This window comes from Hemitrygon akajei, chromosome 11, assembly GCF_048418815.1.
Source record: "Hemitrygon akajei chromosome 11, sHemAka1.3, whole genome shotgun sequence".
Taxonomy (NCBI): Eukaryota; Metazoa; Chordata; class Chondrichthyes; order Myliobatiformes; family Dasyatidae; genus Hemitrygon; species Hemitrygon akajei.
Window position 1 is genome coordinate 22,453,300 of NC_133134.1, and position 15,914 is coordinate 22,469,213.

General features: G+C 38.0%; 1 protein-coding gene across 3 annotated transcripts in view; it reads right to left on the reverse strand.

Annotated features, from left to right (window-relative positions):
* Nucleotides 1–1,451: 1,451 nt before the first annotated feature.
* The window catches only part of cramp1 (cramped chromatin regulator homolog 1), a 77,073-nt gene continuing 62,610 nt past the window's right edge, over nucleotides 1,452–15,914 (reverse strand). For all 3 annotated transcript variants that reach the window (XM_073060390.1, XM_073060391.1, XM_073060389.1), the window contains exons 19-20: nucleotides 7,899–8,056; nucleotides 1,452–6,954 (exon numbers count right to left, since the gene is read on the reverse strand). In XM_073060390.1, coding sequence (XP_072916491.1) covers nucleotides 6,802–6,954; nucleotides 7,899–8,056 — 311 coding nt within the window. In that variant the 3' untranslated portion in view covers nucleotides 1,452–6,801. The remainder of the gene's footprint in view (nucleotides 6,955–7,898; nucleotides 8,057–15,914) is intronic.

A 15,914-nucleotide genomic window follows, 5' to 3' on the forward strand; every position in this document is an offset into this window, starting at 1 on the left:
TGTTTATTGTAGTAAAATGTGAAATTATTCAATATGAGGGGAAAGTTTTATTTAAATAGTAATACAATGGGAAAAGTTTGGGTATTTAGATGCTCTTGTACCCATCAATGGAAGTAAATGTGCAGGAGCAGATGGTAGTGAAGACAAATGATGCCTTGGGTCTTTATTGAGAGGTTTTGAATTGAGGACCAAGGATGCTTTACTACAACTACACAGGACCTTGAAGTGAGCACACCTGGAGAACTGTGTGAAGATCGTCTTTAAAATAAAGGATTATACAGCAGGTCCTCATGCTATGGTAGGCTCCATTCCTGAAAAGTCTTAATAATCCGAACTCTTCTCAAGTCAGAAATGAATAAAAACTCAGCGAGGTCACAGAAACATCTGTGTTGGGCTGCCAGTGGTTATGGGAAGAACAGCTGCCAGTGAGCGAGTTGGCTCAGCTCCACCTGGCTGATTATTGCGTTTGCATATATGGCGGGGGAAGAGAAGGCGTATAGGAATACTGTTTACACAAAATATTCTGCAGATGCTGGGGTGAAAGCAACATGCTGAAGGAACTCAGAAGGTCGGGCAGCATCCGTGGAAAATACCCTTTACTATCCAGCAGGAGACTATTGCTCCTCAGCAGTCAGCATAATTCCAGGCTCTCCATTAGTGAGGTATTTGTAACCTGGCAAGAACCCGTGCTTGCCATTAAGGGAGTGCAACAAAGGTTCACCTGATTTAACTTGCATAAGGAGAGGTTGGAGCAACTAAGCCTGTTTAGAAGAATGAGAGATCTCATTGAAACATACAAAATGCTGGCAGGACTCGATAGGTTTCCTTATGGTGGTAGAGGGGGAGAAGGCAGGAATTCTAGAACCCGAGTTACAGTCTCAAAATACAGGATAAGACATTTACAGGAGATAAGTTTCTAAACCAAGGGATTTGGTGAGAGAGTGAGAATATGATTTTGAGATTAAGGATCAGCTGTCAGAATGGCAGAGGAGGGTTAGAGAGCTAAATGACCTATCCTATGCATGCTCCTATTTTTGCTTCTATTCCTCTTAAAGGGATTAAATTAGATCCATCTTATGGTTTGAGTGATGAGGAAGAGCATATGGAATTCTAGTTTTGAAGTAGGCACATTAAAATAGTAAAATTTTCCATAATCCACAGTTAACACTGGCTTTTTCAGGGGTGCTAGTACTAATACTTCAGAGAAAACAAACCTAAAAAAATAGCCTCACAAAATAAAGTTGACATTTACTGTGATCACCATGGAACAGGAAATACCAATGTTAAAAAGGGTTCTGAACCTTGATCTCACCACCCTGTAAACTGTGAATCCCCTACTTCCACTCTATGGTTTTAGACTCCAAATCATTAAATTCCATCATTTACCAGTCTGGCTTCTGACAAAGTCTATACAACCCAAATGGAAAATCAGCAGTCATTATCACAGATGCTGTATTTAAAACGTGTTTATCAGCAAGAATTTAAAAAAAACAGCTCTACAGGTTAAACAAAGAACTCAACATGAAAGTTTAACAGCTTCTTTGCATATTAAATAACCACAAAACTCAAATCATACAGAATAAATAGTCAAAAATAATTTACACATTTGGTACAAAGGTCAGGGAAAAGGATTTTGAACTGTTTAAAAGTTTTCACATCTCAAAAGGGGATGAAAACCTTTACAACTGATATGGCTTTTTATCGAAACAATGCTATGAACATTTCTCTTCTGCTTCTGTACAACATTTACATCTTAAAAGCCATTCAGACCCTGCTCCAAAGCCAAAGCAGAACCATTTATTGTAGTGCATCAATTAGAAATTTCATGGAGACCCTCCCCATCAGCAATTTTTCAAAACCCCTTTAAAACCCTTTGTTATTCTGAATTTCTACAGAGTCTATTGTTTTAACAATGGGCTCCAATAAACATCTAAATCACCATTATTGTACAAGATTGCACTGATTTAGAGCGACTGAGCCCATAATGTAAGAATGATGTATTTACATAACACAACTGTGAATGCACATTAGGTCAGCACTAATGCAATGATGATGTTGATATAATTTTGTCATGTTTAGTAATTCTTTTTAGTCAATTACATAAATTAAGTCTTAAAATATTCCCAAGAAAGACTTAAAATTGTTACTAATCATTATGTTCTTTTTAGGTTTTTATAAAAATGTAATTTAAAACTGATGGGAAGTTTCTCTAACATAACAACGGCCACAAAGTGAACAAAAACAAAAAAAGGTGTCAAGATTCAAAGCTTCAGTCATAATGATCAAAATGGGCCCCATGTTCCTCAGACCAAAGGATGAGGATTGTGAAGTTACAAATACGCCTGGTCCTAGCTGCATACATCTGTTCTTATGAATATAAATAATACTGCTTGGTGTACAATATAAAGAATTTGTATTTTTAAACAGCTCAGTGTCAGTAAATTTCAGCTAATGTTCACACATAACTGACCATTGCCCAGAACAGCATCCAAACTTAACGAACTTTCAGAGGAAGAACGTTGCCATATTGTGAAGATTTGCCAATCTGCTTTCAGTTGTGATGATCAATGTTATAATTCATTATAGGTTCTCGCATTCACAAAACACAAGTAGCAAATCAAGTGTGATAACCAAACTTCAGCTGATAGCAATTTAACAAACTATGGAATCATTGATGAGTTAGCAAAACTGCCAAACTGTTATATTTTGCACAAATAACACACCAGCTTTAAATTCAATTTTATAAATATATATTTACCTTCCAGTGCAAGATTAAAACTATTAAAAAAGCAGTTAATAAATTAAGTACTACTGAATGCAAAATGAAGAGTTGCTTGTAAAAAAAATGTAAAACTGTTTTGTTCCAAATTAATTTGCAATAGAAACGCACTTACAAACACTCACACATTCACACAAATACAAACCGATGCAAAAGGTGGAAAGGTTTGTAAAGTAAAACCAGTAGCTAAAATAAACCATCTGGCATTGTGGGGTCTTTATTCCCAGTGGGTGGGGAAACTCAATCTTTTCAAATTTTGGAAATGTTCTCAGCTGTCAGTCTGCCCATTTGACAAATGTATACACTTACACAATCACGTGGAAGAGTTGTTCCACATTTGGTTTCTTGGTCTTTAGTTATGAACCTTCATCAAAAAGAAACATAAACATAGCTATCCATGCATCTTAGCATTTATAAATGTCAGGATTGCATTATAAGATGGAATTATTGCCACAATAACAGTGGCACACTATATAACTTTAACTATAGAAAACTTAGGGTGCAAATTACAGTGCATTCACTACTAGATTAAAACTGACCTGGGACATGCTACTGCATGGCCTAACTGAATGCTAATCACATTAGACTTCTGAGAGTTAGACTCTATATTGATCTGTTCCAAGATTTCATACCAGCTGATTAGGATTGTATAAAGGCACTGCATGGTTGTGCAATGGGAAATTCTAAGAGCATTAAAGATATATTCACATTTGGCCCTACCGGGTTAGATGACAGACGGAAGTCAGATTAAGCAGGATATTAAATCTCCCTTCTTTGATTGTTTGCATTTAATATGATAAATCAAATTTGCCAGAAATGCAAGGACAATAAATCATTCACCTTTTAATGATCTGAAGATTTTTTCATTGGGTGAATTAATATATTGGGAAAATTGAAGTGATTATTTCGCTACAACAATTCACTGCTGAATGTATCTTTTCACCTGAAAAATTCAACAGCCAACAGTGAAGAAAGAAACCTATGGTTTTGTAATCTTGGAACTTTCGTCCAGTCATTAGAGGAAATTAGTGAAAAGGGAAAGATGGAAATTGTATCTTATCACACAGCTGCAGAAAAGACGAATAGTTAGATGTCAATGAAATCTAAAATAGAAATTATTAATATCAGAAAAACTGTAGAGATCTCTGTCTGGAACTGCTCTACAAAAAGTACCGAAGCTTTGAATTCTGACAAACATTTCATTCTGCATTCAGAACATTCCTGATATGAGGCTAGAGTCCAGAGGAACAAACGGAGACATCTGTGTTCAGATTTAATTGTAAAGTTAATCTACTTTTGTTCCATTTAAAAAAATATTCTTAGTAGCTTCTTCCTATTTAACTGATGCAGAGAATATATTTAAGAATTGTACAAACCATGTAAACATTATAACACACCCAGTGGACAGTTTCTATTCCCTGCCTCCACACACTGCTTGGGACCAGCAATACATGCATAATCATTCAGAACATTAAGTCAGTACAAAAAGGTAAAAGTGAGAAAGATTGACCATAAAAAAAATGCAATAACGGAGGTGAGGCATGGGGTTCTAATTACCAGCTTATTTAACATGAATGAGATAGTTTCTGCATATTTGCTGGAATATTTTGGAAAGCAAAACACTAGAAAGCTAGCCAAGGGAAATATCCCTCAAACCCAAGAGAACTACTGCCATCTCCTTACCTCATGACAAACCTAGTGTACCAAACTAAAAATGGAAGCTTACTTCTTTACTTAACAAACGTACAAAATGGAATCTGTTTAATTCCAAGTATAGTTGCAATTTTACAAAAAATAACTTTTAACATTGTGTTTCAGATACATTAAACAAATCCCTGCAACAATGCAACAGGCATTTACCAAAACTCGAATTACCAATGTTTTGTTGATGAATAGACTACTTTTGTTCTAAATGAGAGAAGAATATGTTAAGATGAGTTGCAGTAGATTATCTGGAGTTTTTGTATATTAGAAAAGAATATAGAACAGGCAAGTGTTATAGATTGTAGATAACTTAGGTCACAGCTTTCCAGAATCCTCAAATCAATTTGCTTGTCTGTTTCCAGTACTTTATACTTGGCTTACATTATTAATATTACACACAATTGAGTTTGAATAACTTTAGACCACAATTACTGCATTGCAACATGCACTGGTGGCTCCAGTGCAATTACTCATTGTAATATACCAGCTTTGCTACTTTTCCTCCTGGTGTTGGGAAGCCTAGAGTTATAATGATCTAGCTTGTAGCCAAATTTGAAATTATATAAGATTGGGAGATAATCCTTCCACAATAATATCTTAGATGTAGCTTATATTAAAAAAGTACAGTTCTTCTAGAGCTCTGTGTGATAGATAAAATTAACAATGCACATATCTATCTTATTTACATAGTTGACTATATGGGGAAAAAAGTCTCAAGTGTGTGCGTTCTATGTGAAACTGTAAAACACTTCAAAATCTTGCCTGCTACTAAATTCGAATTTGACTGCAGTCAGTCTGCACAGTGTTCCAACCTAAACATGTGCTTGAGTGAACAGTTTAAGTCCTTGGGTAATATTCTGGCAGAAAGATAGGAAAAAGACAGTAAAGTAAAACAATATTTTGTAAAATTCAAAGGTACCACACTGGATTCCTTGGGTGCAAAAAAAAAAACACATAAGCAGCACAAGATGACTCAAAGGTAAACTGCACAATACTAAACACACTTGAGATCCATCACGCAGAATTCTTTCATATCAACAAAAACATGGTACCATAACTTCAATCTGAAGCATAGTTACTGGATGCAATTTAAAATGCAATAAAAGTGTGTCTTCAGGACTAAAGAAATGTATCTAACTAATTGAAAATGAGTCACGGTGTACTTAAAACAGTGCAGGAACAAATTTAGAAGGTGCATCTAGAATCTTGATGCTGTATGAGACTATTGCAGAACCCTCTACTCAGTGGCAAGCTTTGGGTCCAATACTGATAGTCACTTGCCTGGTACTCATCAAGCTCGTTCATAAGCTTACCTCCATTAAGAGTATACAAGATGGAAAACCGGGAGAGGAAGGGAAGATCAGGATTAGAGAAAAAAAATAGACCAGAAAGACAGAACCAGAAATTCAAAAGAAATCGTAGCATGAGCTGAAGAGGCCTATCAAGGTCATAACCATTGGTGGCTCTGTTCAAGATGAAAAAAATACAATCAACTATTTATTAAAACACATGTGCAGCAAAAATAAATTAATTTCCCTTTTGAAGTGGCCTTCAGGGACTTGCTTGCTACTGCTTGTTTATTCAGTTCGCATGGGCACAAACCCATGCACTTTGTAAACATATTTTAAATCAACACCGTGTATTTCACTCAGTATTCTCAGGGGAACTCACCAGTCTATCTGATAGGTGTTTAAAAGTATTATGTGGCAAAAGGGACCATGCTGAATACAAGCTACTACCTGTTTAATGACTTCCTTGCATCACAATGTGCCCCACGTAAACAGCATTACCACTATAACTATGACGGCCATGTGCTATAGCATGCTTTCAGGCAGAATACAGTCACTAGGGCTTTCCTGATATGGTTAGTTTGGTTTTAATGGAAAGCAAAGTGGGTGTGTTATATGGTACAAAAGGTTTGCATAATTCATTCTGAACATACCATACCACTCTAGGAAGAGCCTGGTACAAACCACAATAACATCAGCTTTGTTTCCATGCCCAATTCAAGCATATGATCAATCTGCATATCAGTTTCAGACATTAGAAAAACATTCACCCTAGCGTTCAGTCCCATCGCAGGATCCTTTTGGCTTCTTGCAGCTTTATTCTATGTCAATGACTGCCAAGTAAATATTATCATGAACCTAATACTGAATTATGGGCAGTACTGTCAAGTGTATTGCACATTTTTCAAACCTCTCAGTGTCATTTACAAATGGTTTCTCCAGTAGTCAATACCCAAACTGGGCAGCTTAATTGGCAAGGTGCTGAAGAATGGGGGCACTCTAAATGAGTCCCTTGTTCAGTTTATGACCTTATTGTGAAAGATCACCAATTGGAGGGCCACTGTCCAAAAGCATCTCCTTCCTCGAAGTCTCAGCTCCTGAGAGCTCTTGAGCAAGATCGTTAAAGCGGGCAATATAATCCACACTGCTTTCGTTCATCATACACACCAGCTGAGAATCCACCTATATAACAAAAACAGCCAGACTGAAATTAAATACAGCAAGAATGCTGACTGGAAAATGTGTACTTCTCCTCTTAATATATTTTAGCCAAGTTGTTTACTCCTCATAAGCATCTTCTGCTAACTACCAGAATATTCCTGACATACCAGCAAAGACCTGAGTTTTTCCACCCTCTTTTGTCCTTTCTCGATGCCAGATAGGATAGGAGGCAAAGTGAAACACTTCCTTTAGACGAATACCATGTTGTCAGCTTTGGTAGAGGAATGCTTTAAAGATTTTCAGTACCTCAAAAAACACTGATATATGAAAGTATCTTGGGGATTAAGTGCATAGCCTCCTGAAGTTGGCAACACAGGTAGAAGATGGTAAACAACACATATGACATTCTTGCTTTCATTGGCCAGGGTACTGAGTATAACAGTCAGGAGATCATGTTGTACCTGTACGAAGCTTTGGAATATTATATGCATTTCTAGTTGTCACATTAAGAAAGCTAATAATACAGGCTTATTTTCATAATTTTTGAAATAATTAAGATATTCCAAATTTTCCTTTCAATTAACCATGGACTGAAACATTATAAATAAATAAATAATATATAAAAATATAAAAAATATTTAAAATGTTGTTACTGGAGGCCAATTCAAAATTATAATGATATGATACCATATAATGTGAGGATCAAATCACTGAAGAGGAAGTACGAATGCTTCCCCTACTATACAAAAACAAATTGGGGTAGTCACAATTTTCTTGCTAGTGGTTATAAAGTTTATATGACAAAAGATAAGTATATTAATGTTTACATGTAGTGTTGAATTTTCTTCTTTATAAATTATTAAGTAACTTTACAAAATTTTTTAGTAGTTATTTAGTCAAAATATTTTGGCATCAATGGAAACACAGCCTTCACTGGTCATTCCTAACAGAAGCGGCCATCTTACCTCAGAGACATCTACTAGTGAGCGGGAAACAAAAGAATCCCTGGAGTTTCCATCCAGTAGGCTTGTTCCAAGCAAAGAGTTGCTATTGCCATGGTTGTTGCTGTTGCCGGTTGTTAACATCTTCCGCCCCTTTTCGGGAGATATTAGGCTTGCTGCAACTAATCAAACATAATGATCGAATATTAGAACAAAAAATATTAACTCACGGTTTCAAAGGCCAATATGGAAGCTCATTTTCTTTTTGATGTCAGATTGGCTGAGTTGATTGGACTTTTCAGCCTGAACCAAAAGACGTGGACCAAAGGCCTATAGAATATAGGAAAATGAGCTTGGCCAACACTGTTGTGTGATACTGAAGGAGTATTGGCAATATGCACCTTTCTCGCTTTGAGATGCCAAGAAAACAGAAGCATTACACCAGAAGATAAAGTTGGAAATGGGCTTCCATGATTCTGCCACAGTACACAAGGAGTTTATAAACTACTTTCAGATACAGAAATTTCACAAAATTTCAGTTGACTGCGATGACTGTCCAGGCATAAGAAATTGTTATTTAAACTAAACACAAACATTATGTACAGAATGTTTATACAGATCTGAGTGCAACGGGTTGAAATTAACTGAGCAATTCAGTAAATTCACACAGTACCTCCCCCGCCACTGTTTACAAGTATTCATTGGTCATTTCAATTGACTTTTAAAACTATTATTTAACTTGAACCAATTGAATGAATGAAATAATTTAAACAATGACACAGTAGAGACTAAAAGGACCTAGGTTTATTTCAGTTAATTTTAATTAATTGCTAACTTATCTACCTCATGAAAAGCTGTGCAATGATTACTGAATTTGCTTGCTTTATTGCTATTTAATAAAATTCTCTGTTGTAACATATCACAACAGTTTCATAAAGACAACATAAGACCAAAATACGAACAGGCCATCAGGCCCCTCAAGACTGCAATATCAACATGGCTGATCTATGCTGGTCTCAATTCCTCTTCTGTACCATATGGGCACACCCATGGCATTCCTCAATCTATCAAATAATTTATCCACCTCTGCTTTAAATACTTCCAATGATCGAACTACCACTACCCACCAGGGCAGAGAATTCCAGATTCACCACAATTTCAAATGACCTTATTGGGTATCACCTACTGGTGAAAACTTATATTTTATCAAGCCTACTTAGGATTTTGTGTGCTTGAATAAAGTTACCCCTCATTCTTCTAATATCATGGAATACAAGTCCAAGCTACTTTGCTTCTCTTGGTAGGACAATCTTCTCATTCCAAGATTAACACCCTATACAATTGTAATGAAACCTTTTTAAAATTCCAGCCCCTCTGCAATAAAGGCCAAAATGCTGTTTGTTTTTAATCAACTTGTTGTACCTGCTTACTTTTTTTGCACTAGACACCAGGCCAACTAGAGCCCTCTGTACTTTACTCAGTCTCTTTCCATCAGACATTCCTCACTGAAGTGCAGAACCTCACACTTCCCAACAATCGACTCCATGTGCCAGGTTTTTGCCCACTCACTTTATCAATATTCTCCTGCAGAATCACAGTAACCTTATCACAAAATGTCTTTCCATCTATTTTTGTATCATGGAAACCTTGTATACTGTTGCACGCTCCATGCCATTAACACAAGTAGTGAACAAGTACGGACCAAAAACTGATCCAAGCAGTAGTCTGAAACGGATCCATTTATTCCAACTGTTTTTTAAAATAAGATAACCAGTTTTCAATTAATTTTAAAACACTTCCTTGAATACTCCTAGGCCTCGTAGCACTTGGACAATACTAATAAGTGGGTCAGGCTGCTGTTTATTGACTACAGCTCAGTGTTCAACAAAATCATTCCTACAGTTCTGATCAAAAAGCTCCAAAACCAGGACCTCTGTTCTTTCCTCTGCAACTGGATCCTTGAAATCCTCACCAGAAACTGTCAGTCTGTGTGGATCGGAAACACCAGCTCCACCTCGCTGATAATACTGGCACAGCTCAAGGATGCCTGCTTAGCCCACTGCTCTACTCTCTCTACATCCAAGACTGTGTGGTTAGGCACAGCTCAAATGGAATCTATAAGTTTGCTGATGACACAACTATTATCGGCAGAATCTCAGATTGTGACGAGAAGGCATACAGGAGCAAGATAGATCAGCTAATTGAGTGGTGTCACAGCAACAACCTTGCAGTCAGTGTCAGTAAGACCAAATAACTGATGTGGACATTAGAAAGGGTAAAACAAAGGAACACGCACAAGTCCTCAATTAGTGGAAAAGGTGAGCAATTTCAAGTTCCTGAGTGTCACCATCTCCAAGGATCTATCCTGGGCCCAATATATATTGATGCATTTACAAAGAAGGCACGACAGTAGCATATGTTTCAATAGATTTGAGGAGATTTGGTATGTCACTAAAGACGCTTGCAAATTTCTACGGGTGTACTGTGGAGAGCATTCTAACTAGCTACATCACCATCTGATGTCGCGTGGGGGGGCACTACACAGGATCAAAATAAGCTACATAAAGTTGTAAACAGTCAGCTCCATCATAGGCATTAGCCTCCCCAGCATCCAGGATATCTGGAGTGATGCCTCAAAAAGATGGCACCCATCACCCAGGACGTGCCCTTGTCTCATTGCTGTCATCAGGGAGGAGGTACAGGAGCCTGAAGGCACATACTCAATGATTCGAGGCATAGCTTCTTCCCCTTTGCTATCAGATATTCTGAATTGACAGTGAACCCATGAACACTTTTTTTCTCTTTTTAGACTACTTATTTAATTTAGATTACAGTAAGAAATATTACATATATATTTCTCACTGTAACTTAGTTTTATATTGTATTGTACTGCTGCCACATTACAAATTAAACCTGATTCTGACTTGCTTCAATGTCTTTTAACTTGTGCACTGGCCTTCTGTGTGGTACCTTGTCAAATAGCTTTTAGAAATCTAAATCCACCACTTGTGTAGTTTCCCCTCCATCACCTCTCCCTGTTAAATACTCAAAGAATTCCAGTAAACTTGTTAACATGCTTTTATAAATCATGTTTAACTGGGATTAATTATATTCAGATTTACTAAACAATTACATATTTGGTCTTTAATCACTGACCCTAGAATCCTGCCAGTAATAGTTGTTAAATTAACTGGCCTGTAGTTCGCATCCTTCACCCTTTCTCATCTTTGGAAGAAGATAACCACATTGGTTGTTTTCTGATCTTCCATACCATCCCTGAGTTTAACAAATATGAAAACTTTCATCTTCTGGTTCCACTACTTCTGCAGCCAAATTCCTTTAAATTCCTAGCATGGAATCCACCCGGAGCTGGTAACTTGCCTGCCTTTAACACTTTTGTAGCTTCTCCCCGGTTATTTGGAATTAGCCCATCTGATATCTGAGGGAAATTATTAATGAAGTTCCATTAAAAGAAACATTCAACTGCCATTTTTTCTTTGATGTTATTGATTCACCATTCTCTAGAGATCCTAATTTACCTCAGCAACTCTCTTTCTATTTCTGTATCTACAGACGCTTTTACTGTGTTTTTAATACTATATACAGAAGTATTTTCCTCAAAATTGATTTTCACCCCGTCATCAGCTTTTTTGTATTCTGTTGCCAGATCCTAAACATTGCTTGGTCCTCTGGTCTACCCAACCCTTGCCACTTTGTATAGCCCAGCATCCTGGAGCTATGCCATCATGCCATTACAGACTTGACTGTCACAAGGGCAAGAATGGCAGCTGGATGTTCCAGAGTTTAGCTGTTTCAAGAGAGGGAGGGAAGAGGAGAAAAAAAAAGAGGTGGAGGACTGACATTGCTCATCAGAGATACTATCAGAGCTGCAGTAAAGGAGGACATTGTGAAGGGATCATCAGTGCGGGTAGAAGTCAGAAGCAAGAAGAAAGCAACCACTATTGAAGATGTTCTATATACCACTCCCCTCACCAATAACAACAGAGACATTGAGCAGCAGATTGGGGGGCAAATTTTGGAAAGGGTCAAAAATAACAGCTGTTGTCATGGTTGATTTGAACTTTTATAATATTGATTTGCACCTCCTTAGTGCAACAGGTTTAGATGGGGCAGGACTTTTTTTTTTTTTTTTTTTAGGCATGTTCAGGAAGGATTCCTGACACAATATGTGGACAGACTGGCAAAGGAGAGGCCATATTGGAACTAGTACTATGCAATGAATCTAGTCAAGTGACAGATCTCTTGGTGGGTGAACATTTTACAGCAAGTGACACAATTCACGGTCTTTACAATAGCCTTGGACAGGGATAGGAGCAGAATGTATAGGAAATGAGGGGAGAGCAAACTATGATGCTATTAAGACAGGAACTTGGGACTGTAAACTGGAAACAGATGTACTCAGTGAAATATGTAGGTTGCTTAGGAAGCATCTGCATTGGATTCTAGATATGTTTGACCCACTGAGGCAAAGAAAGGATGAGAGGGTAAAGGGACCAAGCTTGACAAGAGATGTGGAAGATCTAGTCAAGAGGAAGAAGGAAGCAGACTTAAGGTTTAGAAAGCAGGGATCAGACAGAGGTAGAAGAGGGCATGGTGAGTAGGATTAAGGAAACTCCAAGGTGTTATATACATACGTGAAGTACAGGAGGATGATCAGGGATAAAAAGAGGGAACTTGTGCCTTGAGTTGGAGGAGGTTGGAAGGCCCTTAATGAATACTTTTCTTCAGGGTGACTTGCTGAAATGTGTCAACATTAAGAAAAGGGATGTGCTGGAACTTTTGAAAAACATTGAGATAGACAAGTCCCAGGGCTGGGCAGGTTACTATGGGAAGCAAGGCAAAAGATTGCTATGCCTCTGGCAATGATCTTTTGGATCTCATTGGCCAAAGGAGTAGTACCAAAAGATCAGAGGGTGGCAAATGTATTTTTTTTTGTTCCAGTAAGGTAATAGGAAGAATCCTGGGAATTATAGATCAGGGAGTTTTACATCAGTGGTGAACAAACTACTGGACAGGATTCTTAGAAACAGAATTTACAAGCATTTGGATATGCATATACTGATTAGGGACAGCCAATGTAGATTTGTGAGGGGTATGTCATGCCTTACAAGCCCGAGTGAATTCTTTGAGGAAGTGATAATTCCTCAAATTCATGATGGTAGAACAATGGATGTGGTGTAAATTACTAAGGAATTTGACAAGGTTCCCCATGGTAGAATCATTCAGAAAGTCAAGAGGCATTGGATCCAGGGAGACTTGGCTGTGTGAATTCAGAATTGGTTTGCTGACTGTAGGCCGAGGGTTTCAGTACATGGAGCATATTCTGCTTGGAGGATGGTGCCTGGTGGTGTTCCACAGGGATCTATTCTGGGACCCCTACTATGTGGTTTTATAGATGACTTGGTTAAGGAGGTAAAAGGGTGGGTTAGTAAGTTTAAAGACGACATGGATGTTGGCGGTGTTCTGAATAGTGTAGAATGTTGTCAGAGGTTATAACAGGACAGCTGAGAAGTGGTAGTTGAAGTGTTGAAATGGTAAGTTTTGGAAGGCTGAACTTGTAGGCAGAGTACAAGGTTAATGGCAGGATTCTTAGCAATGTGGAGGAACAGAGGGATCTTGGGGTCCACGTCTACAAATTTCTCAAATTTGCCACATATGTTGTTATGGTGGTTAAGAAGGCAGATGTTTCATTAGTCAGAGGATTGAGTTCAAGAACCATGAGGTAATATTACAAATCCATAAAACCATGATTAGACCACAGTTAGAAGATTGTCACACACACAAAATGTTGGTGGAATGCAGCAGGCCAGGCAGCATCTACGGGAAGAAGTACAGTCAACGTTTCGGGCTATGACCCTTCGGCAGGACTAATGATGCTGCCTGGCCTGCTGTGTTCCACCAGCATTTTGTGTGTGTTGCTTGAATTTCCAGCATCTGCAGATTTCCTCGTGTTTGCGTTCAGAAGATTGTGTTCAGTTCTGGCTGCCTCATGGATGTGGAAGCTTTAGAGAGGGCACAGAGGAGATTTACAAGTCTGCTGCTTGCATTGGAGAGCATGTCTTATGGGGAAAAATTGAGCGACCATGGCCTTTCTCTTTGAAACAAAGGAGGATGAGAGGTGACTTGATAGAAGTGCACATTTTAAGATGCATAAGGTGAATGGGCAGCCAGAACATTTTCAAGGCGGAAGTGGCTAATACAAAAGAAGACAAAATTTTATGGTGATTGGAGGATAGTGAGAAAGGTACTGCCAGAGATGGTGCTAGATGCGGATTCATTAGCAACATTTAGGAGATACTTAGGCACATGGAATAAAGAAAAACAGAGAGCCATGTCTATGCCCTTTGTTCTGTCACAGGTTACCTCTTTCATTAACCGCATATTGTTCTTCTTTCTCATGGAATCCAGCTTCTTCATTGGGATAAACTCTTGCTGAGCATTATAGACCAGCTACTTAGCTATCTGTCATTTCTTAACTAACCTTCCTCTTGTTTACTCACTCCACCTTAGATAACTCCTCTCTCATACCATTATAACTGCCCTTATTTAAATTGAAGATACTGGCTATGGACTTATGCATTTGGAATTCTATCATACTGTATTCACCACGATCTAGGCTATTTTTAATTACAACATCCCTTATTAATCCTTCCTCATTAGACCAGCCTAAATCTAAAATAGCCTTCTCCTGGGTAGGTTCTGTAATGAACTTCTCCAAAAAGCAATCCCTGTTGCATTCCACAACTTCTGCTATGACACCCATGGTTCATCCAATCAATCTGTAGATTAAAATTCCATATGATAATTGCAGTTTCTTTCAATATGCCTTTTATATTTCCCCATTTCTACTCTGATCTACTGAGAGGTCATAGGTTGGGGACTGTAGTCTACTCCCACACCCGTCTTCTTTTCCTTGGATTTCAAACCAAACCAATTCCTATGGTGGAGACGAATTGTATTAGCTATTCTGCTGCTTTCCAATGTCAAGAATGCTGTGGAGGCAATGCACAAAACAGACTAGTATTTCCATAGCAGCTTTCAGAACTTCACAAGTACTGAGTCCAAAATGGGGAATCCATATTGATCGTGTGGATAGCTAGAGGCTTTTTCCCAGGGCTGAAATGGCTAACACAAGGGGGCATGGTTTTAAGTAGGTACAAAGGGAATGTCAGAGGCAAGTTTTTCCACACAGAGAGTGGTGGGTGCGTGGAATGCACTGCCAACAACAGTGGTGGAGGGTCTTTTAAGAGATTCTTAGATAGGTACATGGAGCATAGAAAAACAGAGGGCTATGCAGTAGAGAAATTCTAGGCAGTTTCCAGAGTAGCTTACACTGTCGGCACAGCACTGTGGGCCGAAGGGCCTGGAACTTGCTGTAGATTTCTATGTTTATGGTCTAGGTACTTGAAAAATCAATGAAGTACTTTGAAATCTAAACACTATTGTGATGGACGAAATACAACTGCCGACTTGCGCACCAAAAACTTCCACAAATAGAAATGTAATAACTAGATAAAATTTAGTAATGGTGCTAGATACTTTTTCAGTAAAAAGTAAGTGAATGATAAATATTGGAAAAGAACTTAGGATATCCCGGCTACTCTTTAGTAACCAGTACTGAGGGAGGGTCAGCTTAGAATTTGCGCTCAAGTCCCTGAAGAGGATATTGGCACCACATCCATCCAATACACAAGGTATGGATGCTACTACTCAAGCTACAGGACACCAGTGAATTAATATCTGGAAGTTATACCAAATACACTAAAATATTTTAACTAGCCATCAAGATAAATGAAAATACTATTTGCTGCTGTGGGGGGAATTTAAGACTCAAGTGCAAATAGCAATGCTAAAAATATATATAGGAAAAAGGCACAAGGATTTATAAGAAAAAAAAGCATTGAAGAGAAGTCTTGCATGCTTCAGCAGATTGGGTGTAAACATCTCACTACACTAGCTAAAGCTGGGAGTTCTTCCAGAATCTTTGCCGACATTCCACTTTTAATTAATATTAAAATC